General features: G+C 45.1%; 1 protein-coding gene across 2 annotated transcripts in view; it reads left to right on the top strand.

The window, feature by feature from the left end:
• Positions 1 to 27,290, top strand: part of IFT56 (intraflagellar transport 56) — a 1,056,475-nt gene that overhangs the window by 626,327 nt on the left and 402,858 nt on the right. For both annotated transcript variants that reach the window (XM_069652706.1, XM_069652707.1), the window contains one exon: positions 24,601 to 24,656. In XM_069652706.1, coding sequence (XP_069508807.1) covers positions 24,601 to 24,656 — 56 coding nt within the window. The remainder of the gene's footprint in view (positions 1 to 24,600; positions 24,657 to 27,290) is intronic.

Here is a 27,290-nt window from a genome sequence, read left to right as displayed (position 1 = left end):
GAGAAGGTGCTCATTGTCTCTGTGCGCTGCAAATGGCATCTCACTGGCACCAGAAAGAAGCTGGGCAAGCGCGCATGCGCAAAACTTAGGAGAACATAGCTTTTGACCATCCAAAATTGTCTGGAACAATTTAAGGTCAAATGAGATTCCTCTGAATCGCCTAAAAGCCATACAACTGCCTTATTTAATCAACATGGCAGTAGTCTGGTATAATAAAAAAAATGGGGAAGAGAGACCGCTAGGGGGTGCAGTATAAAATGGTCACGTGAGTTTGGAGCTCCATTTCCCTTCAGCAGTAAATGCTGTATTTTCATCCCAAGCCCCTTTCATCGAGAACTGTGGTGTCGCAGCGGCGTGTGGGGGAGAATGTCCCGGCCTCCTTAGGACGGTGCCTTCAGCCCACTGGGCTGAGTGACCAGTTTGTGGAGTCAGGGCAGGCATCCTGCAAGCTGCCCATCTGTACATACAAGGAAGGTTGTCTGGGGGTCGGCCCTTCCCCCCTGCAAGGAGATGGTCTCTGCGGGCCCTGTAGATGATCGCTGCGGGCCCAGGGATGAAGTGCTGCACCTTCATAAGGAGAAGCAGGGATCGGGCTCTGGCAGTGAATCAACTCAAGTGAAATCCAGTGCACGCGCTGGAGATGGAGGGGTGGCCTGCTAGGCCCTAGTGAGGAAGCACTGTGGGCGCACTACCCTGGAATCAGGCCCAGGCACTGCAGACCCCCCGGTGTGCCTGGAACTGCGGCAAGAGTTACACGTGTGAGAGCGTGTGTCAAGAGGAATCTTGGCTGGGTGCCCAGAAAAACGTGCTGGACGCCTTCATTATTAGCCTGTGGGATGTTGGGAGTTTCCTGCGCTGTGCGCTGGAGCAGAAGGTTTAGGTCTGGCAGGATAGAGGGAGGCCCTCGTGGCCTGGCCACATTGCGTGCTGCACAGTACACCAGGTGGGCTAACTGTGTGGCCAGAACCGGGTGCCTGAGGAGGTGAAGTGGAGCACTCAGAAGTTAATTACTTGGCCGTCCCTCCTGTGCGCTGGCACCTCTCTGAGAAGCAGGAAGGGGGATTTTGCTGATCTCTGATGTACCCTAAGAGCCATTATTAGCCAATTGCTGCAGCACAACATCCCTGCACCATAAGGGGTGGGGTACTCTCTCCGCAGCACACTTTTGGGAGGAGATATGGAGGACGGCAATGGACAAAGAGACTACCCCAATGTTGAAGGGCACAGCGGCATGGGCGTAGGACATGGGGATATGGGAGGGACGAATCCCCCCACAATTTTAAGTGGGGGGGGTATAATAGCTTGTATCCCCCCAGATTATTTGTGTATCTGCTGTAAAATACGGCTGCAGCTTGCACTGCAGGCTGCAGTTGTAATGTAAGCGTGCAAAAGTTAAAGTAGAGTCTGCTTTTGCAAGTTTACAGTAGACTGTCTGCAACTTCTGCTGCTGCCCTGCGCCTGCGCATTTCGAACGTGCCCAGGCTGGGGAACAAACAAACTGCACGTACCATGCCTGCGCAGTGCACTTCTGCGCAGCCTCAGCCTTCATTTTCAGAACGAAGGAGAAGCCAGGCAGCGACGCGTGCTGCAGTGACTCTGCTTGTGACAGAGTGTGTGTTATCGAGTGAGAACAGGCTGAGCAGGCAGCAGCTACCGTAAGGTAAGTCAGTCAAGTGCCCCCCCCCCTCTCCTCTCCCAGGTGCAGGGCGGCATAGGGAGGATTTATTGGAGGGAATGTGCAGCTGTGCCAATGGCAGATATAGTTTCTAAATATGTGCAGCGCATTGCCAAACTGATCAGGGAATCCTGGCCTCTTAATGTTTCAATGAAACATTAAGAGGCCAGGATTCCCTGATCAGTTTGAAACGTGCCATGCTTGTTTATAAACTGTATATGAGACGTTGGCAGTAGCACACTTTCATGAATTGAAGAACCCGAGGGCCTGCCAGTGCCGCCCTCATGTTTTTCAATTCATGAAAGTGTGCCCCAGCCCCTGCCAAAGAAGAACATCACATGATTTGGAATGGCTCTTTGTTCGTTCCATACTGATGGGCAGCCAGGGCTCACATTTAAGCTCCAAGCATTGGCCAACACAGGCTTGCAAGACCGCACAAAAACATAAAGAGGCCATTCACCTATACAGCAGAGGATCAAGGGTGCACAATGGGAGCCGGTATATATTGACATGTACATGCAGTTTCTATACAAATTCCACAACACTGTTTAATATATTATGTATTTCCTTTTTTAAGGAGAAGGGCGTGATGATTATTTTTGCTGCTTACACTATAGTAGTGCCCCTAAACCATCAGGTTACTTTTAGATTGTTTCTAGTTTATTTCCTTAGAGTTGGATCACGTTGACTGCACCTGATACGTTTCTCTGCAAAAACACATTACAAATTCTATGTATATCTAACTTCTTCCCAAAATGAGACCTGGTCCCCCAGCTGGAGGTGACATCTATTGCTGTGACACTTTGTCCGTCTTCTCACCCACTCAACATGCTTAGCATACATGGAGCAACAAGAAACTCTGTTAGAACGTTTATGATTGAAGCATTTCGTTATAGTGTGCGCTGCCAACTGAGTCACTTCTAGGTGATCATAAGTAAATATATATATAGAAAAGAATGCACAGTGGGAGGTCACACGATTCATCCAGGATCACACAATCTGGCGAAGTATGGAGTTTCTCCAAGATGTCCCTGTACCCTAGGCCTGGCTTGCAAAGTGCAGACACTGCCTGAGATAGCCTGACATTGTATACGAAATCCTCATGAAACCATATAAAGTAAAATGAGGATGAGCCAATCTCAAGAAGGGCTGCTACTGGGATGTGTGCTTTTTTCCATAGTAATGTCTAAGGTAGGCAAGGGAAAACACTTGTTGTATACTCTAATATCAGTAGGCCTCACTTAAGGCACACCACTTTACCTCTTCCCACCAACTCACACCTGCTTGAAGTTTGGATGGTACCACACCTAAAGCTTGGTCTCCAACATGAGGGCTACCTGCATTTCGCTAGTTCAAACATAGCAGCAGGGTCCACTTAACCTTTCATAAATTCAGTGCTGTTCAAATGAGGGTAATAATACCTGTTATTACATTGCCTAGAAGCTCAAAGCATCTAGCATGAAGCGCTATGACCAAAGTGTTATTATATTCCATAAAACAAACTACTACCAGCACAGACCTGAACTCTGTCCCTGCCCAAAATAAACCATTTGTTGGTGCCTATCCTGCACATTTCTTAAAAGAAATCAAGCGCTCATTTTCTGTAGGTCTTGGTTGTTTCTGTCAGCGTACTTGAGTGGTCGAAGTGCGATCAGATTTTGGGAGTAGAGCCTCGGTAGTATGTGGATTTAGTGACTTCTGTGTCTGTCCCCCCTTCCAAATATCAATGCTCCTGACTATTTCTTAAGAGTTAATGCTTGCAGGCAGTGGTCGAAGTGAGCGGGAGCGGTCGGGAGCGGTGCTCCTCTACTTTTTTAATTACCCTTTACAGCTCCTATACTTTTATTTTAAAAAGAAACCTTTCCGCAATGGTTTCGTTTTAAAATAAAAGTGTAGGAAGAAGTTGAAACCTTCACTTTCAGTGCACTGCACTGAACCTTCCCTTAAACAGAAGGTGCACGTGTTTGGGGGGGTGTATTGTGTGTGGGAGGGGTCGTGGCAATGGGGTTTGTGGGGTGGGGGATGTGCCAGCAGGGAACATAGCTCCACTACTTCTTTTTGTACACTTCGACCACTGCTTGCAGGTATCAATAGGCTCTTTTAAGGTCATGGATCTGGCATGCCTGTTGCAGCTTATTCTGAGAAGCTATATGGAGTGGTTGGTCATGCAAAAGGCGTGCACGAGAAAACCTGTGAGATGTAAGCCAGGATATCGAGGTTGCTCTGAAGACTGAGGAAAAAGTGCTGAGTAAGTGCAGATGAGAGTTGTGGGGTGCTGGTCATGGGACAATGAGAAGTGAGGGACTGGGGTGCAGTAGAGTGTGGGACTGCAAAGTGAAAAAGGGTAGAAAGGGTGCAGTGGACAGAAAAAGAGAGGCGCAAGGGAGGGGAGAGATGGGAACAAGAACAGAGTGCAGATGAAAGATAGGGATGGTTTGCAGCATGGGGTGACCAGTGTGTGCATGGGAGAGAGGGGTGCAGGAAAGACCAGAACACAGGCAGAGTGGTGTAGGGCAGAAATGCCATAGGAGGTGCATCGGGTTTTGCAAATGAGAGAGAAGTACAGACAAGTGAGAAAGTGCAGAGGGCAGTGTGTCAGAAAAGTGACTTGGTGTGTGGTGCAGGGAAGGGACTTGGGAGAAAAGGGTGTACAGCAGACGGGAATGTGGAGTAGAAAAGGGTACAGAGGGGAGATTTGTACAAGGATGAATGGTGCCTTGCCTCATGTTCCCAGATAAAGGGTGGAGTCACAAATGCGTCTTCTTCCAACGCTTGCTCCATGCTCACGAGGCCTGCACGATGACGATTAGAAGTAGTTTGTTGAAATAATTGCAGATATATACGCTACACCATATCTGTCTGCGCATTGATTGGGCCTGATAATACACAAAGTTGCCCCCCTCTCCCAGGTGCAGGCGGCATGGGGAGGATGTATTAGAGGGAACGTGGGATCTTGGGCTTGGTTCTCTCCCACTGCCCCAGTGTCATCTGCGCTCCTGTCTGGTTCCTCTCCAGGAAGAGACCGTCAGAGCAGGCTGTTCCTGCATCAACTCCCTTTTCACTCAATCCTACCAGGCAGCCTAGGTCTGAAGTCAGGACTAACCTTAAATGAGGTATATATTCACCTCTGACCTGTCCTGTTGTGGGAGCTGGTGCCAGGGTGCGTGGCATCTTGCCTTGCGACACAGTCTGTAATTGATTAGTGAACATATGTAATGGTTTTATCAAGAATGACATAGGTTTACCTGCATTCTAATTTTATGGTATTTCAGTAGCAAAATCGTACACTAGAAATAAACACTTTATAGTTGAAGTTTTCGGAGATAATTTATACAATACTTTGCACTGAATAATGGCAACGAATTGATAGGCATAAACACTTTATTGGAGAGTTCTCTGCTGAAAGTTTATAAAGATTTTTTAATATTCTTTGGTAGACTCAAGATACCTAGTTTTAGTATTTTAGGAAGACCATTTGGTGGACTGCCTGCTTTGTACCCAACGTTTTGTAGAGCGATTTCTATATAAGGAATTGAATAGTATACGTTGGGTTTTAACTGTAGAGCAATAGTCTTGTATTTTTGACCCACATAGAGAGATTGGCTAATCCTACTTTTGTTAGGATTAGATTGCTTTAAGGCTCATCTCATACTCTTACATAGTTGCCTCTCTTGAGAGATATTATGGCCCCAAAATTGAGGTCATATATTTCCAAAAAACAGAAGGATAAGAAAGGTTTAACACAGAAGAATGCCACTTTAGAAACAAGCCCGGCCCAGAAGGGAAGTAAAAAAGGACGATTACCAGATAAAAGGAGTATTGATTTGAATAGCTCAAAAATGGAACAAACTAAAATATCTAGCTTTCTCCAGAAACAGGATTAAAATAAAGTAAATGAAGATGAAATCACTATTCCACTTTCGGTAAATAGCTCAATGATGGACAATAACTCATTATTGAATTTATGCCAAGATTTTAGACGCCAACCACTGGGCTTACCAGTGATTTAGGATACTTTACAGGGTGAACAAGATATGGGTGGAGTGCCCTATATGGATAACGTAATTGGTATTGATCTCTCAGCTGCACCGGATCTGGAGAAATTTGGCCAATCAGAGACAGGAATAGAGAGGGAGGATAGGACACGGGAAGAGACTGAAAATGAATCAGACTCTTCCATTAACTGTGTGGCAAAATTAGATGCCCTCACCTCTATAGTGGATATACTTTTAGGTATCTGCACAAAGTTATTGAGTGAACAAGAAGGACTTAAGAACCTGGTGCTAGACGCTGTAAACGATATAAATAAATTGGGGGGAAAAGTATAGAAAAACCAGAGAAACACAAACAGTGGTGGACGGATAGCCTTACCCCATCAGATATACCCGTGGAAGATCTAGGAGAATTGAGTGAATTATGCCGTATAGCAGAGGAAGAAAGGGGAAGGGGAGATGCAACCGGGTTAGAGATCGTTGTGATTACTAACACAGAAATGGAGAAAGATGAAAGTATAGGTCAGGTTAATAGTTCCTTGGATGAACAACATAATTCCTATGGGGCCAAAAAACGGTCCCGAAGAAAAAGAAATAATAAGAAAGGAAGTAGAAATAGGGGAGAGGGGACCAAAGTAAAGAAGGTGAAGATGACTAAAAATAAAAATAGTGCCTTGGCAGAGATATCTTCTAAAATATTGAATGTGTAGATACAGGAGACAAATTCCAACATAGTAAAAAACAAATGGCCAAGAAGAAAGATAATATTAATCCTACTAATGAAGAGAAAGGTATAACTAAGTGTAACGCTCACCTGGTATCCACGGGGACGCCACTCAGCCTGTTTGGACCTTCTACGACCTCCAGCCCTTCCCTGGAATCTGTTCGACTGGAGACTGGGCCTGAAACACAGGATTGCCAGAGTTTAACTCTATTGTCTCTGCTTGCTTGACCCGCTCTTCCCTTGGGGACCAAACCTTCCCCTTTGTCCACTCCTCACCTTGCTTTCTTGTGTGGTGCGCTCTCCGTCCTGCCCTTCGACTGATGAGGGCTCTATGCTGCCCAGTTGCTTCACTGGCGCAGGCCCAACGGACTGGGCTTGCTGTAACATCAGCCCGACCGGTAGGTTGAGCGATTCTTATGAACTGTCCTTTTGACTCTTGTCCCTTCTATAACGTGTCTCTCCTCCCTTAGGTGCTGGAGGGGGTCAGAGATGGCGTCGTGCTGCTGAGGGGAGCCGAGCACTAACGGTGAGTGAGAGCGCGATGCTGCCCGCTCTTCCTTGTATTGACCAATGTTTGTCTCTGTGTCCCTTTCAGGTGCTGCAATATCTCAGCGTGGCTGCCGGCTGAGAGGGTAAGGTGCAGTGATTAAGCGAGATGGAGATAACACCGCCGTAGCTGCCCACAGGCCCGGAGGGGCGATGGATGGAAGCTGACTGCTCCCCAAGGTAAGTATAATATTAATGCTGTTCTTGTTCTTGCAGGAGCGCGGGATGCGGAGGAAAGGCGAAGGCTTTCAGGAGACCGATCCGAGCACGGTGAGTGTCACACTGCAGGTGCAGAGGAATGCAAAGCGTCTTTCTCGTGCCGGGTGTGGTTTAAATAGCTTCCAGGTATCCCTGGGATGAACCACACCCAAAAGGCTAGACCGCATACTCAGTTCAAGGAACTGGGTTATGTGGGGGCATCCATCTTGCCCACAATACATTAAAAATTCAATGCCAAGTGATTCTTTAGAGCTATGTGTGAGCCTGGCGCCACAGGGGCCAGGTATGACTCTAAGTGGGTCTGTGGTAGGATGGAGAGGCCCTTAAGGGCCATATAGGGGATTGTGGCCTGGCTCCAGTCTGATGTCTCAAAGGGCTGGGGGCAGGAATCATGACACTAAGTGGCTAATGGGGAACCCCTAAAGGACTTAACAGAAATTACACCTGATTTAGTTGAGGAAGTAGCATCAGGGGACATAGTGGTAGATGTAGACCAAGAAGATGAAGGTAAAAACACTATGGAAAGGATAATTCCACAAGGAATTGAAGAACTTGGGGTGAGAATTCTAGATATTCCGATTAATAAGTAGAAAAAATTAATTAGAGAGAGAGAGAAATATACATAAGAGAAATGGAAAGGTTGGCACTGTATGCAAATAGACCTACCCGGGACATAAACCTGAGAGAGGGGGAGAAAGGAAGGGGAGAAGGACATGGTAGGTTGGGAAAGACTGTCAATATAATTGAAAAAAACACACGCGATGATAGCCCCAAAATGGCTGTTAGATAAATTACAGTTGAACCCCTTACTGCAGAATATACAAACAGATGATATTGAAAGAGTCATACTACCCGAAGTGGGCAGTTGGGAAAATTGGTAATAGTGCAATTTAGCACAGCAGTGATTGTCGATCTTATAAGGGAACAGGACAAGATTATATGGGGAAAGGATCATGACATTGTGCTATGTTACAATATATAAGATTTGGATTCAAAAGCAAATAGCCTACAATCTCAGAAATTGCCCTTAAAACATAGTCTCAAGAGAGATGTTAATTTCGAAAAAATGGGTCCCAGATAGAGATTATCTAGAAGGATACTGAAATAAGAAAGAAGGGGGAGAAATAAATGTTCTATCTTGGAACAGCAGAGGATTCCATTTCATAAAGGGGGATTTCAAATATTGGAAAAGTGTGATATATTCGCACTACAAGAGACGTGGATATATGGAGATCATTTAGTAGGTGGCTACAGTATATTGAATAAGTGTGCAATACAGGGAGAATAAGGGAGACCAGTGGGGGGACTCTGTGTAGGAGCAAAAAATCATGTCACACTTAGAGAATACAATAATGGGGGTAGTTTGCCCTTTGTAATGAGTGTTATTGTAGGAACTTTGGGCCTCCAGGAAGAACTATTGCTAGTTAATGTTTATTCACGACCGGGAGGATCAAATATACTAGCAATAAATACAATAATTGCTAATATAATAGAAGGCTGGAGGCAAGAACGGCCAAAAGCAGAGGGTAATGATTGTAGGCGATTTCAATGCCCATTGCCACTTAGCTAAAACACAAATGGCAAAATGGGAACTATTGGAAGGAGAATTTGATTCAATGACACCATTAGGGAATGGAATTAGAAGAGGACAATATAAGACGCCCAAACAGGTAGATGATGGAATTGCCTGGGAACATTTCTTCCAAAATTTCGATATGGAATATTTAGAACCAGATAAGAAAAGCAGAAGAGATACTACCTGGTCTAACGGCAAGGTAAGTTACCGCTTAGATAATATATTTGTGACCAGAGGGCTCGCACAACATATATCTTGTTTTGTACATATAGATACTTTGTTGAGTGATCACAAAGTATTAAAATGTAGATTAACTAGTAGGCCACACCTTAATTGGCAAGATGGAACTATTCAGAACATGCAAAGCTCCCTAGGCTTCGCTATCGAGAACGACGCGCTTGAGATTTTCTGTGAAGAAAATGTCGTCTTCTTCGACTCCTTCGACTCCTTCGACACCCAAGACTGGGTTCAAGAAGTGTGTAGATTGTGGATCGAAAATGTCGATCACGGATCCCAACTGAGTTTGTCTCTGGTGTCTCGCTTCCAGTCACCGGACCGACGACTGTGGTTCCTGCCAATCCATGACCGCGAAAGCTCTTCGTGAGAGGAGAGGTAAACTGTCAGTGGGGAGGGAAGCCTCTAAAAAGGCTACGTCCAAAAAACATAAGAAATCGACTGATTCGAAGGAATCGGATCGCCATAGGCATACAAAGAGATCTTGATCTCGATCTAGGAGTAGATCGAGACGCTCTTCTTTCTCGTCCAAAAAAATGAAGAGGAGACATAATCTCCCTCATCATCTTCCGAGTCGACCGAAGAAATTCGATGTCCGACAAAATCGGATTCTCCAAGAAAATGGGAAGAATTTTGTAAAAAGATCATGGAAGTATTCGAGAATGTGGCCCCGACCCCCTCAAATGAACCTCGGAAGAGCCATACCCCTAAGGTCACTCCATTGGACGAAAAAGGGAAGTCTAATACTACCTTGGTAAAAACCGGTAGTGTCGAGGATACTCGAAAAACTCGAGTCGAGGACTCTTCGAGAGTCGAGCACCTCTCCGGTGCCATATAAAAAACGTAAGTCGTCGAAGGCTTCGACGACTTCATCGACGCCATCGGCATCGACCATTTCGGCATCGAAACCAAAAATAACCTTGACGCCTGTATCAAAGTCATCTTCGAAGTCATCGAAGATTCCTTCGACAACTTCGAAGGATTTTTCTATTCCTTCGACGCGTATAGTAGAGGAAGAAAGAACATATACTCCGTTGCCCAGATCAGACTTTTTTAAGTCCATGTCCTCAATTTATGAGGAATCTGGCTCGGAGGAAGAGGAAGTTACTCCCTTTGGAGTTTCATATGGCACAAAACAAGTTCCTGAGGAACTCATTGATCAAGAGTCCAAAATTAGAGACCTGAGTGACTGTAACGCTCACCTGGTTCCCTCGGAGGCGCAGGTCTTGACTGGGCGGTGAAAATGTCTTCAACGTTAGGCGTAGGATTCGTCTGGCTCCCGGATTTGGCCCCTTCCTTACCGAAAGCTTGACCTGCAGAGTGAGGTGTCTGCAAGTGGAAAATCAAGGTATTAGTGGCTGGAAGGTTGGGAGTAGTTCTTAGCCCCTCTCTCCCTCTCTTCCCGTGGTACCCGGGTGATTGTTGTGCTCACCTTAAGTAAGTGAATGCTGAGCTCTCCATCCTGCGTCTTGTGCAGGGGCGCTGGGTCCAGTTACTTCACTGGATGTGAGTTCCGCCTCTTGATTGCAGAGGGTAGATGAGAGCGAAGCCGCCGTTTGCAGCATGAGCGTGACTTGTAAGTATTAAAGTTTTCAGATTGCTCTCTTCAAATGTCTTTTTCCATAAGTCTATGTCTTTTATCTTTTCAGATGCTGTCGATGCCAAAGAAACTGCTCTCCCCGATTTGTGGCAGAGAGCGTGACAAGAAGATGATGAATTCGAAGGCACGTAAGTAGGAAGGCTGTCTTAGGGCCGTAGAATGCACCTTCATGTCCCCTTTTGTCTTTACAGGTGCCGGAATGCAGTGCGAGCAAGTTGGAGCTAGCGCAACACAGGTAAGCAGTATTGTAACTGAGCGTTACTAACCAATGTTCTTTGTCTTTGCAGGCCCGATGCCGGACGAGAAATGCAGAAAAAACGTCTTGGATGCTGCCGATGGATCGGGTGAGTTGAAGCGCTAACTTTGCCTTTGTTTAATCTGTGCCGTTTGTTTTGCAGGAGCCGCTGAAGATTGAAGACTGGTTCCCAGCAGGTAATTTTCGTAATTACAGGATCCGGAGCCGAAGATTCGCTGGAGCTGACACGGTGAGCGTCCTGCTGCAGATGCAGAATAACGCGAAGCATGTGGTACCAATCGGGCGTGGTTTAAATAGCCCATAGGAGTGCTTAGGTGTCTTCTTCCACAGCAGCCTCGCCCAGGTAAAAGAGTTCCTGCTTCCAGAAGGGTTCCAGCATCCATGATCCAGGGAGTGGTGCCTGCCCCACCCAGAAGGAAAAGTAGTCCCTGCCAGAAGAGAGTAAAGCATCATCTTGCGGGTAAGTAAGCAGCATGGTCTGCTCCAGGTAGGTTCATCCAAGCACTTTTACACTTGATATGAGCCCGGCGCTTCCTGTGCCGGGACGGGTCCTTACTATGAGCCTGGCACCACCAGTGCCAGGACAAGGTCCAAAAAGTCCCAATTGGGACTTGCTGGTGCCGATAAGACATGTTATGAGTCTGCTTCCAAGGATGTTGGGTAGGTCCTGACTCCTTGAAAGCAGTGGTCATGACAGTGACACACTACATTCTGCCAGTGGAATTGACACCTCCCCAGAATTAGTTTGCCAGACCTGATCCTGCAGAGCATGCAGACTCAGGGTACAGGAGTCTTATGACCAGAGTAATTGAGTATATGGATTGGGGTAACACTTCACCCGTTTTTGAACAAGTTGACATGACAGATATAATTGTCAGAGGTCCTCAAAAAGATCCCGTTCTCCCCTTTCACAGGGCTCTTCAGAGGAGGGTGGAGAAAAACTGGGAAAAGCCTGAGAGCATTTCTGCTGCAGATAGTAATTTCCCCAAGAAATACAGACCAGCTGGTACGGATCCTGAATACTTAAACAGGCATCCGACTCCAGAAAGTGTAGTTATTCAGGCAGCATCCACATCAAAGCAAACTGCATATCCCACTATCCCTCCAGATAGAGAGGAGAAAAAAGTTGATGCCTGGGCACGCAAAGTTTTCACTTCAGGCAGTATGGCCCTTAAATCGACAAATGTCACCTGTACCCTGGCCAGGTTTACCCATACCCTGTGGGACTGTATTTCGGGGGCGGCTGAGCATATTCCAGAAGGCGAGGAAAGGGAAGGCTTCCTGAATATAGTCAAAGACGGGAAGGAGGCAATGGGGGAATGTCTCCAGTCTGGACTGGATACTGCTGATAGTATCAGCAGATCCATGGCTGCAAGCATTGTGCTACGCAGATTTGCGTGGTTGAGGAAGTCAGGGTTTGCACCAGACGTGCAAGCCAGACTCCTCAACATGCCCTTTGATGGCTTGAGGCTGTTTGGCAGTAAGGCTGATGAAAGCCTAGAAAAACTTCAGACCTCGAAAGCGGCAGCTAAATAGCTTAGTTCCTCCATGCGCCAGCCTCTAAAACCCTATTCCGGCTCATCTTCCTGGAGGGGTTGTTCTTTTCGTTACTACTCCTCATTTGGTAGAGGAAGAGGACAGGCTTCTCAAAGGGGCAAAAGAAACTTCCCTTGTGGAGCACGAGGAAGAGGTGCAAAATCGGCCTCAGGAGCGGCATCTGTACCCTTAGCCTTTCCTGCAGCTGCCTCCAAATACCTCTGAGACCTTGTTGCACAAAACACCAGTGGGAGGCAGGATTTCTCATTATCTGAAGGAATGGCGAGGCATTACCTCAGATGCTTGGGCACTGGAAACAGTAGCTCAAGGTTACTGTCTCCCCTTCCAAAAAAGGCCTTAGAATCATCCACCGGGAGGCAACTCCGTAAAAACTCCAGACCCGCTCCTGTTGCAGGAAATTTTAAACCTGCTAGAGAAAGGTGCCATAGACCAGGTACCTGTAGCGGAGAGGAACAGGGGTTGGTACTCCCAATATTTCCTCATCCCAAAAAAGGACGGAGGACTGAGACCCATCTTGGACTTAAGAAACTTGAACAAGTTCCTCAGGAAGGACAAGTTCAAGATGGTCACTCTTTCTCAGATCCTTCAGGCTCTCCAACTCCAAGATTAGTTGGTATGATTGGACCTTCAGGATGCTTACTTTCATGTGCCAATCCTGCCAAAGCACAGAAAGTACCTGAGGTTCACGATTGGCAACTCTCATTCAGTTTCGGGTTCTGCCATTCGGGTTGACCTCCGCCCGAGGGTTTTCACCAAACTGTTGGCAGTTGTGGCAGCGAGTCTCAGGAGAGGGGGTATTCACATCTACCCCTACCTGAACGACTAGTTGATCAGAGCAAATTCTCCAAAACAAGCTCAGGAACATCTTTCGATCACCTGCCACTTCCTCCACAAATTGGGCTTCTCCCTCAATTTCAAGAAGTCTCATATGATACCATCCCAAAAGCTCCAGTTTATCGGAGCAGTCTTGGATACTTCCTCGGGAAAAGCCTCGCCTCCCGAAGTGAGAGCTCTCCACATCCAGCAGATGGTAACGAAGTTCCAGAATGCCCAGCGTCTACCAGCCTTCGATTTTCTCAGGTTGCTCGGGCTCATGGCATCCTGCATTTTCCTAGTACCAGAGGCCAGGTTGAGAATGAGATCCCTTCAATGGGCACTCAGAACTCAGTGGTCCCAGTTCGCAGGGAATATGTCGGATCTTCTGCAAGACCCGAGCGCAGTTGCTCAGGATCTTCTATGGTGGGCTTGCAACGACAACATTCTCAAGGGAGAATCTTTTTGGCAACCATGGCCGGAGATAACAGTAGTGACGGACGCCTCACTCACGGGGTGGGGAGCACACACCAATGATCTGACAATCAGCAGTCGTTGGTCTCCATCGGAGTCCAAACTACACATCAACCTTTTGGAGCTGAGGGCAATCAGACTAGCGCTGAAGGCCTTTCTGCCCTCTGTACAGGGAAAGAATGTCCTGATAATGACGGACAACACGGTGGCCACGTACTACCTCAACAAAAGAGGAGGAGTAGGGTCACTACCACTGCGCAGAGAGGCAATGCAGCTATGGTTCTGGGCAATATGAGAAGGAATCTCTCTATCGGCAATTCACCTAGCCGGAGAGAAGAACACAGCGGCAGACGCTCTGAGCAGGCAGAGCACGGTCTCTCACGAGTGGGAGCTGGCTCAGGAAGTCCTTCTTGAGATCTTCGTCTTTTGGGGAACCCCTCAAGTGGATCTGTTCGCCACCGCGATCAACCGGAAGTGCGATCAGTACTGCTCAAGGGAATTTCTTCAAAGAGGAGCTCTGGGAGACGCATTTGTAGTGGAGTGGAAGTTTCCACTGCTGTACGCGTTTTCCCCAGTCCCAGTGATTCCTCAGGTAATCAGGAGGTTGAGAAAGTTCAGGAAAACCATGATCCTAATTGCCCCCGATTGGGCCAGGAGGACGTGGTACCCGGACCTTCTAGACATGTCCATCTGCCCTCCAATACGTCTTCCACAAAGAGAGGATCTTCTCTCGCAAGAGGAAGGTTGGGTTCTCCATCCAGAGGTCAAAACACTCAACCTTCACGCATTGTTTCTGAGAGGTTGAGATACAAGGATTGGGATCTTCCTGATGACGTAATGGAAGTCTTGCTTTCGGCCAGAAGACCAGCAACAAAATCTTTTGTACAGATGTCGCTGTAACAGGTTTAGTAACTGGTGCAAAGATAAGGATGTGGACCATTTTCAATGTGGCACTCCAATGGTGCTCTCTTTTCTGTTACATCTAGCCAATCTGTGGCTCCAGATAGGAACAATAAAAGGATACCTTGCTGCGCTGTCCATTTTCAAGCGCACCTCGGAAGAGGTTTCATATTTCAAAATACCATTAATCATTCAATTTTTAAAAGGGCTTACTAACGTATACCCTCCAGTACCTTTTCATGTCCCCACTTGGGATTTAAATTTAGTACTAACATTTTTGACTTGCATACCTTTTGAGCCTCTGCACTTCTGTCCATTGAGGCTACTAAAACTAAAGACTGTCCTTCTTGTGGCCCTATCATCAGCCTGCAGGGTTAGTGAACTTCAGGCTCTCTCATGCAAACCACCATATACTGTCTTCCATTTGTCACAAAAAATAATACTACAAACATTTTATCCTCCTCCTCATTTGGGCAAGGAAGAGGAGAGACTGCACAGACTAGATCCCGAGAGGGCTCTTAGTTTTTACATCTCAAGGATGTCTAAATTACGACAAGATGACCAACTGTTTGTGGGTTATACTGGTCATAAACTGGGCTTATCAGTAACAAAACAGACCATATCCCGCTGGATCATTTTGGCCATAATTGAATGCTACGGATTGGCGGGAAAAGACCCACCAGATGGGCTTCGAGCCCATTCTACAAGGGGAATGGCTACTTCTGCGGCTCTAAAGAGGGGAGTTCCGGCAGCAGATATTTGTTCAACCTCAACTTGGAAAACAATGCATACTTTTATCAAGCATTACTGCTTGGATACTGCCTCCTCCAAAGAGGGGTTGTTTGCCAAGGCAGTTCTGCATTCTGTCCATGAAAACTGTAATTAGTACTCCCACCTCCAAAATTGCCACTGCTATGGGAGTCTATCATAAGATGAGGAATACGTGGGAGGACACAATCCATTCGAAGAAGAAGTTACTTACCAACTGTAACGTTCTTTCGACTGGATGTTCCTCCCACGTATTCCTCATCGACCCTCCCATCCTACCCCCCAGTACAGTATACGTTTTCTTACACTTTCCTCTCGCGAAGAATGTATCTGTCATGGGGCACGCCTGTGTGTTCCTCCTATATTTTCATCGAAAAAACAGAACTGAAACAACGGGCGCGGCTCGAGCTATTTATACCATCAGTGACGTCGACAGAGCACAGAGTCCGTCGAGGGACAATCGACGCCACAACCTCGAGCACAGCACCCTCTGCCGAGAACACATTTTTCCGAAGCAGCGAAACTGGAGATAACGATTTATCATAAGATGAGGAGTACGTGGGAGGAACATCCAGTCGAAAGAACGTTACAGTTGGTAAGTAACTTGTTCTTTTGTCCTAATACACAAAAAAGGGGACAGAATGTCCCAAGACAATAAACAAATTTTGGCTATGGCAGACAGCAGCTGTAAAATCTTATGCTTGTTGCTATTGAGAAATATCAATAGTTGGAGCAAGGAGACCAACTACTGTCTATGCAACAAACGGGCTTTAGACAAGACAATAGCACCCTAGATAATCTGGTTACATTAAAGTACATCATATTGGATACATTAGGCAAGAAAGGAACCAACTTATATGTGTGTTTTATAGATTAATATATATAATTTCCCCCCAAAAATAGGAATAATGTTTATTAGCTGGTTAATGTATGCGGATGACACTGTATTATTAGATAAGACATTGGTGCGCCTGCAGCGAATGCTAAATGCAAACAGCAGTATTCAAAAGAAAATAACTTAAGCATTAATGTAGGAAAAACCAAGATTACAGTGTTTGTAGGAAGAAAAGTAGATTATCTAAAATTCCTTATGTATGGAAAATTGACTAAAAAAAATCGAAGTGGTTGAAAACTACCCATAATTAGGAATGCCTATTATAAATAATCCCCCTCATAATTTCTATTTTGATATGACACAGCTGAAAATAACCAAAATATTGAATTTGTTTCGAAGCTATATGAACAAGAAAGGGGGCTATTTGGAAGGTCTTTTAGAAATCTATAATACCTGCATAATTCCGGGGGCCCTATATGCCTTGGAAACTGTGAGGGTCGGGGGGGTGGGGAGTATGGCGAATCTTGGAAAAATAGAAGAGAAAATGTGGAAAACGGCATTATGTCTGAAGCAATCCGATGTGAATTGGGTATCACCTCACTAGAAGCACTAAGGAGAGTAAACTGCTGTAAGCTATATGTTAAAATGGTGGTTCCGAATAACAAAGAGGTAACTCTGATGAGCTTAATAGGAGAAGACATAAGCAAGAAAGAAAAGGGTAATCTATCCAAGGTTTAAAATCCACATGCTTTAGATTCCTTAGTACTGTTAATGTGAAATTACCCACAACAACCAGGGACATTTGGCCAATGTTTAAAGAGCTTAAAAAGAAAGCCTACATTTTGGATCCTACTGCAAATCTAACTAATTTGAGCAAAAAGCAAAGGTATAAAGTGTATTCAACACAAGGGTTAAAACCCTCTGCCCCTCTCAATAAAGGTTAGAAATAGAGAGTTTGCAAGATTTATAATAATGCTGCAGTTTAATATATCACCCTGCCATGAATATATTGATGCATGGACAGACATACCAAAAGAGAAATATTGTGAAGGTATGGTTGTAGAGAGATAGAAACTTCGAGGCATCTGTTAAAAGAATGCCAAGAGCTTCCAGAATATTATGTGAAAGGCTTTAAAGATCTGACATCAACATAAATATGATTGAACAGACCAATTTTGGTCATATATATATATGTATATATATATAGCAGACCCGTTGAGGTATATAGGGGCAGCATTTTATATCTGGAAAAAGGTTGTGGTTAACAAAATACCCAAAGCACACTAAGGATTGTGATTGGAATAGATGATAACGATGAATTTATGATTTTATATTTGAAATTTTAATAAGTAAGGAATTGCGGGGAATGTGATTTGATAATGAATGTATACATGTATAATTGTAACTTTTGATGAATTTCTGATGAATTATTGTAATCGCTGTCTTCTTTTTAGAATTGTGTTTTAGTGTATAAGGTTTTCATTAACAATTTGCACTTTAAATAAATAAAAAGAAAACAAAAAATAAAGAGCATGTAAAGTGCCAGTTCTGGTTTAGATAAAGCCACTGATTTAGGGATGTTTACTACAAAGCCCTGGGTAGTTAATAACTTAATTGGAGCTGGGAACATACTACTGGTGTAATACACATGTCTTATCCAAGGATGCCTTCATCCACTCCTTTTCTCCTTAATTGTTTATTGCACTTGCACCATCTGAAATGTCGCCAGGCTGATTATGATAGTTATTCTTCACATTCTTAATTGTTTCAAGGACCTGTAAGAATGTAACTGTATTTCTCCCTTGACCCCACCCCCTGAAGCACTTTGAAACACATTGTGTATAGGTGCTATACAAATAATCAATCGATCAAAAATCAATCAATCACTCTATTAGCACTATGCATTTCCTTCAATGAAGTCCTGCTAAAAACCAGCAATGGCAAGTGTTTGCTTGTCTATACGTATTGGGCATTTTCCAGGCGCTGCCATTAAATGTTCAGGTACTTGCACCATTTTGCAGATGCTACCACCAGTGGGTACCTAATACCACTATGGCGGTGCTTGGCAAGGGCCTTTTCCATGCCTACATTAAAGCCCAACCGGTTGGCGTTGCCAACGTTGTTTTAAAATAGGGATGCAACTGTATTTTTGGTACCCACCACCAACTGAATGAATTGTAGACAAGTTTTAATAGAGGCCACCATAAGCAATCTGGGTGACCCCGACAAAAATAAAGCAGAGCCTCCAGATTCAAAACAGCACTTGTTCCGCTATCCATGTAAATCCAGTGAATAGCCTGGTGCAGAGGTATGATTGCAGCCCATTCACTCCTGTAAAGTGTTCCATCATAGGGTTCAAGTGGAATAGGATAGGAAGGGTTGGCGAAACTCCATAAAGCATCTGCTCTTAAAGTGCAGATGAGAGTATTATAAAAGATCTCTCTAAAGGTTCATCGCTGCGAGGATTGTATACTCTGAACTGCTTTTCTTTTTCTTAATTTTCTTCGGTTTTCTTTTCTTCTTTGCTCTTGTTTATACAGTGATGATATATGTAATTTAATACGTACTGCTATTTTGATTTAGTGATAAGTCGAGTTCTTTGACTAAAACACAACAAATAAATAAGACCCCCAAGGCGTCCCCTGTCCCGCCCAGATTTTATGGGTCTCCTACGCCCCTGCTTACAGGACCCTGCTTGGCTCACTGAGACCGCCGGCCACCGAGGTTGTGTGGTACACTATCCGGCTGGGCAGCTGAGCAGCGGAGTAGAGGAAGCTGTCTAAGGCCACACAGTAGGACGGAGTTCAAGGCATTGGTGCGGGCGTCAGTATCACGTAACCGTAAACATGGTTCAGAGTATAGATGTGATTTGTGAGAGTCCATATGCAAAAGTGAGAGTGGAGGGCAGCAAGCTCAAAATTATGGCTGACTCTGGTGCAAAAGCGTCGCTGATGTCACAAGATGTATTTAAGCGTGAAATTGGAGGAGAGGTTAAAAATGTGTTGCCTCCCGATATATGACCTGCGAGTTATAACCTAGAGAGAATAGATTTGTTTGGTTATTATGTTGCAAGGTTGGATTTTAAAGGAAGGAATGCAAGTGCAAAAATATGTCACGAAGAAGGGAGAAACGTTGTGGAGGTGGAGAGAACAAAGGAAATTGGGAATAAGACTTGATCCCAATACTGAGGAACAAGTGTTGTAAATTAACACGAGCTCCTGTGTGAGCCTGGTTGATGTTTGCGGAAAAGATTGGGAGAGTCAAGGCAATGGTACACAAAATCATTCATAAGGAGTGAAGTGCGCCGGTGGTAGCCAAACTGTGGGCTGTCCCGTTGATACTGAGAGATGGTGTGGAAGGTGAACTCGAGAAATTAAGCAAATTGGGTGTGCTAGAACAAGAAGGGAGTGTAGAATGGATGTCTCCTTTGGTTGTTGTGAAAAGAAATGGGGAACTGAGATTATGTATAGACTTCCGAATGCTCAATAAGAGTGTGTGGTTGTGGAGAGACCCCCCTCCCAAATATGTCGGAAGTGTTGACAATAATTGGCAAAGCAAAGTATTTTTCAAAGATGGACATGGCGTCTGCATACCATCAAATTGAATTGGGCAAAGAATCACGCAAACTAACTGCATTTATTACTCACAAGGGTATTTTTCAATTTCATAGGATGCCATTTGGCCTTGGATTGGCCTCGTCAGTTTTTCAGAAGATGATGAATAAACTATTCAAGGGTGTGTGGGGTGTGCACTGTTTCCAAGATGGTGTATTGGTATGTGAGGAGACATTAAACCAGAGTGATGATCCATTGGAATCAATACTGAGAATTCTGGGGAGTAAAGGTATGCTGATGAGGAGGCAGAAGTATGCATTTAGAAAAGACTCTTTGGAGTATCTGGGACGAGATTTCTATGGCAGGTCTTAGACCGAAACCCAACATGGTGGATGCCATAAATAATGTCCCCTAATCAAAGGAAAAGAGGGAGCTGCGGCCCTTCCTTGGGATGATAGAATTCTACCAGAAGTTTATTCCAGACATGGTAGAGAAAAAAAAGACAGTTGCAAAAATTTGTCTGTGATGTAGACTGTGAAGGGGAGTTTTTTTGCGATAAAAAGGAGATTAACATGGCAAAGGCCATTGGCCAGTTTGACACAGACGAGAGAACCATAATCACGGTTGTCGCTAGTGATAATGGTATAGGTGCAGTACAATCGCAAAAATGGGATGAGGGGAAGAAAGAAGTCATATCTCACGTGTCGAGTGCTTTGGGGCGTTGAGAGAAATTATTCTGTTCTAGAGAAGGAAGCATTGGCTGGCCACTGGGCCATTGAAAAATGTAAATATGTTGTATGGGGTGCTGAGTTTATAATCGGGAAAGACCATGAACCTCTCAAAGCAATATTTGAAGCAAGTGGTTAGACAAAGTGTCCAGGAGAGTTGTCAGTTGGGTAGCTCACATGCAAGGGCATATGTTTGTAATGGAAGTGATTCCCGGCCGAGAGAGTGTTTTAGCAGACCACTTGTCGATATTAGGAGGTATGGAGGAAGGAGATGTTGCGGAGATAACCGGCATGGTGTTTGTCACTCGTGATGGTATGCTAACAAAGGAGGAATGGATGGAGGCCCTGAGATCTGAGTAGGTGACGGCCAGGATATTTTAGTTTATGGGTCAGGGTTGGTCCGAAAAATGATTGTTGAATGGCGAGGAAAAGGTGTACTGAGAAGTATGTTCAGAGCTGAGTGAGAAAGAAGGCTTATTGTATTGTTGGGTCTGTGTGGTGGTTCCAAAATCCGTACGAAGGAGGTGGATTGAATTGGCCCATGACGGGCACATAGGTATCACAAAGTCAAAAGCTGTCTTTACAGCTGAGTATTGGTGGCACAGATTTGACTGTGATGTGGAAAGATGCCTGGGACGGTGTCCTGAGTGTGAGAAGTAGGCTAAGGGAGTGGTAGCGCAGGCCCGATCCATGGTTAAGGGTGACGCCCCGGACAAGGTGTGGAGTGATTTGGCTGTGGATGCTTTAGGGCCAATAGTCCTCGGAGGAGGGTTTGGAAAAGTATTGTGGTTTTGGCTGATCTATTATCAAGGTGGACAGAGTTTAAGATCGTAAGGGAAGCCACCAGTGAGGTTATTGTGGAGTTCTTGCAAGGGGTGTTTGAAAGAGAGGGTATAGCAGACTCTATATTAACGGACAATGGGAGACAATTTGTTGGTGGATATTTTGAGGAATATGTTCTGCGATGTGGAATAAAGCACCAAAGCACTGCGGTTTCCGACCCAGAGAGTCATGGGGTGGTGCAGAGGGTAAATCGATGTGTGATGGAGGCTGTCAGAATGGCAGCAGTGTGTGGTCGCGATAAGAAGGTAGCCGTGAGTGAGAGGCTATACACGTTTCGGATGGCACCCCATGCCACCAAGGGGATAAGTCCCTTCGAGCTTATGAGGGGAACGAAGGGGAATACCAAGGTTACACCTCCCTGGTTAGGCGAGTGAGAGAGTCAGACTGTGTGGTGCAAGAGTTGAGGACGACTCTCAGTAAGAAGAAGGAAACCGGAGTGAGAAGCGGGAATCCGAGAAACGGATGGAAGCTGGTGGCAATGTGCAGAGGAGGCTGGGTTCGTATAAAGATGGGTGTGGTAAAGAAGAAATGGGATCCACTGTATTCAGACCCTGTGCAATTAAAGGATGTTCTAAGAGGAGCTGTGGGAATGCATGGAGGACAGGCGTGGAACCTGGGCAAAGTGGCAATTGTGAAACATGAGAAAGGTACAGTGATTAGGAAGAGTAGATGTCTTGTATAGTTCTCCATGGCTACATGGAGTGTTTGCAGGCGACTGCCATGCGCTGACCCCATGGCAACACGGAGTATTGATATGTGAATGATGTTCTAGTGAAGCCAGTAATACTGTGCTGAGGGAGCTTGTGAGAGCAATGAGCTGGGGGCCGCTCACAGGGATCTTCTGAGAGAATAAAGCTGTTCATTACCTTGCCTGGCTGCAGCTTCAGCTTTATTTTACTGAGATCCCTCCAGGGATGTAGAAAATAGAAGGCTACTTTATTGTTGCAGATAACAGTTAGAAAGTAGAAGCAGGAGAATCAGGTAAATGCATCTTCCTAGTCAGGGCTCCCATTCTGCAGTCCCAACTGAAATCCCTGGAATCCTTTGGTCCCTCAGGTTCCACATTCTATACACTACCTCACAGCTCATGCAGATCCAGATAAAGCCCAAGTCACTATACAAATAAATTAGAAGGGTTGGTTCCGGAGGCATAGGAGGGGCGGACAGCAAATGGTGGTCAAGGTGGTTTTAGGTTATTTTAACTGTTAATTGCAATGCTGGTAAAGGTTGTAATGAAAATGAAATGGTCATGACTTAATGATATCACAGTTTTGTAATCTGGCTGCACATGTTAAATTGTGAATAAACAGATTCAAACAGAAAGACAATACATAGAAAGGGGTCTGGGGTCCACAACCTTGTCTTCTTATGTAGTACTTGACCTCCCGTACCGGTTTCAGCCTCCGGTGCAATCCTACATGGCCTTCCCTCTGTCAGGGCCTACACGAAGTGCGAGTGAGTTCAGCTCCCTCCTGATGCTCCGAGTTGCACCCCCACATGCATGGGACTGATCGGACTGGCTAGTCCTGAGAAAGGGCTGCTCCAGGGCTGAAGGGTTTCATTGACGGGGGCTGGTGGACCGGGATCGCTCGCACTAGGCAGACCTTTTCTCTGCGCCCACTGGTCATCTCTAATTTATTAGTATGCTTTTATGCATTACAAACATTACAAATACAGTAAAATACACAAATAGATGCAAAACCAATTATAAAACGATGAATAAAATAATGGCAGGAGTGAATGAAGGCTCTTCAGTGACACCTCTATTCAAAGGTCATGCTCCAAGGTGCTGCAGTTACTGGTCTAAAAAACTTGACTCATGTTCCCCCTAGGAGCTGCAAAGTTCCCTACATGGCCAATCAACTGCCTTTTGTAGAATGTTGCTCCTGCTTGTAGGTTTAACTGTCTTATTTTCCAAGCTATCGTTGCATAGGCTGCCCTTTCATTGTAACTTCCTGAAATTGGTTGCTCAATAGGAAACTTGTCATCTCCTTAAAATTCAGAATCTGTGTATTTTTCCCATAGTTCTTAGAGCTTTTTCCCTGGGAATCTGGTACAAAGTGCAGAAGTCAATGAGGTGGTGCATACATTTTGATGGCTTTCACCCCTGCTGTGGGGGGGGGGGCAGACATGGGCAGTAATATGTATTCTCGCTTGCTGTTCAGTCATCTGATTGTCTGAGCCCCTTCACCAGGTGCAAAATAAAGTTCTGCCCACAGCCACAACTACACAGTCCATCCCCCATTTCACTTTTTTTGAGAATTACTTATTTTTGCTCAAGTGTATTCCAAATTGTGCTGAAGAAGCGCCTTTCTTCCCTGAAACCTCCATATATATATTCCACACCCACACTGAAGTCCAATCATTTATTAGGAGAAGCGAGTTGCACTTCCCCCTGACACTTGCCATCTTATACACTCCCACAGTGCTATGTGCCGAGAAGAAAGTGTTCACCTACCATTTTTTTTATTTGTGTGATTGCAGCCAACACCTGGGAAGAAATTCATTAAAAGGGAGCTGATATCTTACAATAGGTTCCTGTCACCGTCTCCTGTACAAAAGTCCCCAGCTACCAGAGGCCCTGCTTAACAGAGCTTGCTGCCACCCATCCTCCAAAGCCACAAGTCACCATGCTGCTACTAACACCAAGAACTATAGCCACGGCCCAAATGCAGGGCATTATTAGACGGCCGTAATGCGGGTTCGAACACTTAACAAGTTCCTACCCGGTTTCGAGGGATAGGATGGTTGTCTCCTTGCCATGATTTTGTGTTCTAGTTCACGCCAAAGACAAGTGTGGTTGTGCCTTATTAGTAATATATCGTACTGCATTTTCAGGCCTGGAATGGGTGTCTCTTCTATATGATTCCACATTCTATTTAATTTAGAGGGCCAGGAAGGTTGTTTTCTCTGTTTGATGTCTTGGCTGTATTTTTATGATTGGAGTGCTTATGTCCTAAAGGTGATGTTATAATCCTACATCACAACAAAATGTGCTCCATTTTGATGCTTGGATTGGCTGTGTCTTCTGGGTTATGCGTTTTAATACATTTTGAGGGCACATAAACAGTCATAAACTCTGTGTGGTGTGTAGAACTGTTCAGGGTCACTCTTGTTTACCCAATCATCCTCCCAACCTCTAAATGTAAAACATACCCTACTTAAGCCTATTGGACAGTTAACGGACCCGGGGGCTCAAAACCTCCTCTTTGCCAGCAAGCCCCCAAAAGCACCTTTCTGATGGGCTGTTTTTAGAATTTTTGTATTTCTATTTAATTTGAAAACATTCTTTTCATGCTTTTTCAGATGATGTGCAGGAGGCCTATAACCTTATTAAAGACCTGGAACCATCCACCCCACAGGTAAGAACTGTGCTTTCAAACAAGAAATTGTGTTTGGGAGTATAACTTGAAATGTTTCCATGAGCAGATAGGCTTAGGTGTGTAGGCCAAGGTGATTGATATTCTTATGTACAGAGTGGACCAGCCAGATGAGTTAACTACTTCCATACCTGCAGGCAAATCATTCATGGGAATGGAAATTGAGCAGCCCTTTCTCCCCAGATGGTGGACTCGAAAGTGAGGGTTCAATGAATGAATGACCGGACACTGACCCTCTCTGTCAATCCTAAATCACAAAGCTGTTCCAATTCGAAAAGGGTGTACATTATCTTGCATTTATCAAGGAAGGAATTTTAGAATATTAATATTTTCCTTCTAGAGCATAAGATGCTACTTGTGTTCCAAGATTAAAATTAACTTCACCACTGGGGAGGACTTGGTATCAAGGTAAGTACATCTTAATGGTTGTGTGATAATATTGTAAGCTTTGAATCTGAAAAAAGGCCATATTTCTAGTTCTTTGGGCTATATGTGCCCTAGTGTAGGATGATTCTAGAACAGGTGACCTAGCACTTGAGGCCTTAAAAGCCTAAGCCACAAAATGTGGACTCTCGCAATCTTTGACGCCACCCACTTTTCATCAATCTTTCCCCTTTTATGTCACTTAACTTTGCTCGACATGATGTTTATGGCATCATCCTTGAAGACGAGAGGCCGTTCTAGATCTGTTTCATACTCCACACTGAGGGTCCAGGCATCAAAACATGATTCACTGGCAAGTTCGACTTCGAGTCCATCAATTCTGACGGCCTCAATCTGAAGAGCTGAACTTTTGACAAATACTATAAGAAGTACAAGGATAGACACAGGGCCAGAGCCCTTGGCAGAAGACACATAATGAAGCATAGGAGCTTGCACTAGGAGGGCTCTGTGGTGTGTCGGTGATGACTGGCCAAGCTAGTGGTCCAGAGCCAAACCAAATGATAGGGGATTGAAAGCTATTGCTAAGATGGATTTTCAGAATCTGCCCTGTGACCAGATTCTGAGAAGCCACACAATTCTGATGAACAGGCACAAACACGAATGTCTAGCCGAACTCTATCTAGGGAGTGTGACTGAATAGCAACGCTTAGACTTAGGAGGGTGGGAGAGTGCTGAAGGATTCACTTAGGAACACACAGAGCACTCTTAATAATACATATTAGGCAGAGTGCATACACATAGTTATTTATTTAGGTCTTATGACATACTCTTATCAATAAAACCACAGATAAGTAACACTCTAAAACATTCAATAATATTAAATACACATTCAGCTTTGTGTACTCTGCTAAGAGTACCAACACATTTTTAAATACAGTTAACCATATATGTCACAGTACTGCAAGTGTAGCAAAGCAATTGAATAAAGAAATGGAACCAGGTAAGTAATCAATACTTTGAGAACTAATAGGTTTAGAATAAAGGAGTAGCAAAAAACATAAAACTTCTCAAATAAGGTAGTAACCTTAAAATTGTCTTTCCCTAGCTAGAAGAGAAGGTGCCTAGTGCCCTTAGCGCCATAGGTCCTAATAAAAAACATTTCAGGAAGCTAGGAGTCTGTTTTAGGAAGTTACACAAGTGTTGGCTTGTGCCAACGAGGAGTTGTACATTTTCCAAAGAGATCCAGGGAGGGATACCAGGCCAGAACACCACCACTCAAGGAAAGGCAAGCGAGAGATAGGGCTAGGACTAGGACTTTACACCCAATCCTTTGAAGAGGAGAGTAGGGGGGACAAAACTGGTATGTTTTTTCGGTTCTATGTGATAATGTCGCCTGGGAAAAAGTCACCAGGTAGGCGGTTTTGTTTCCTGAGGCCCTCCAAGCCTTCCCCTGAATATTCTAGGATGGGTATTATTTACTATTATAAACTCCAATCCTAGAATATTTTGAGAAAGTGCTTGATTTTCTTGGGAGTGCACATTCGGGGAAATGTCACCCCCTGGCGACTTTTCCCTCAGTGCCTTTATCACTGGATTGTCATGATCTCTGCTTCCAAAAGATCAGGACTTGCCCGACTCCCTTGGAAGCAGACCCATAACCCCGGTTCCGAGTGCCAGCCAGTCCTAATTGGGACCTTTTGGACCCTGTCCTGGCGCCAGTGGCACCAGGCTCATAAAGATGCCCAGTCCCAGCGCTGGAAGCTCCGGGCTCATAATGCTTGGGTGGACTGACCTGCAGCAGACCATGCTGCTTACTTACCTGCCAGTTGAACCCCTGATCCTCTTCTGTTTGGGACTACTTTTCCAGTTGAGTGGGGCAGGAGCCACTCCCTAGGTTCAGAACACTGGAACTCTTCTGGAAAGCAGGAACTCTTTTCTTACCTAGGCGTGGCTGTGGAAGGAGACACCTAAGCACTACAGGAGGCTATTTAAACCACACCCGATGGATGAATCTTGCTTTGCGTTATTCTGCATTCTCTGCAGCAGAACGCTCATCGTGTCTTCTGCTTCTGATCCTGGGCCTAAGGGAACAAAGGCTTACCATGCTGGAATCCAGTCTTCAGCAGCACCTGTAAAGACAAAGAAAGAACAGTTTAGCACTACGGTCTTCAGTGGCAGCGCATCTCTTACCTGGTCCATCGGCTGTCACCAACGCCTCGCGCTGCATTCCGG

The sequence above is a fragment of the Ambystoma mexicanum genome, chromosome 3p (assembly GCF_040938575.1).
Source record: "Ambystoma mexicanum isolate Mex_15411 chromosome 3p, UKY_AmexF1_1, whole genome shotgun sequence".
Classification (NCBI taxonomy): Eukaryota; Metazoa; Chordata; class Amphibia; order Caudata; family Ambystomatidae; genus Ambystoma; species Ambystoma mexicanum.
Note: the sequence above shows the minus strand (reverse complement) of the source record. Positions and strands in the feature narration are given on the sequence as shown.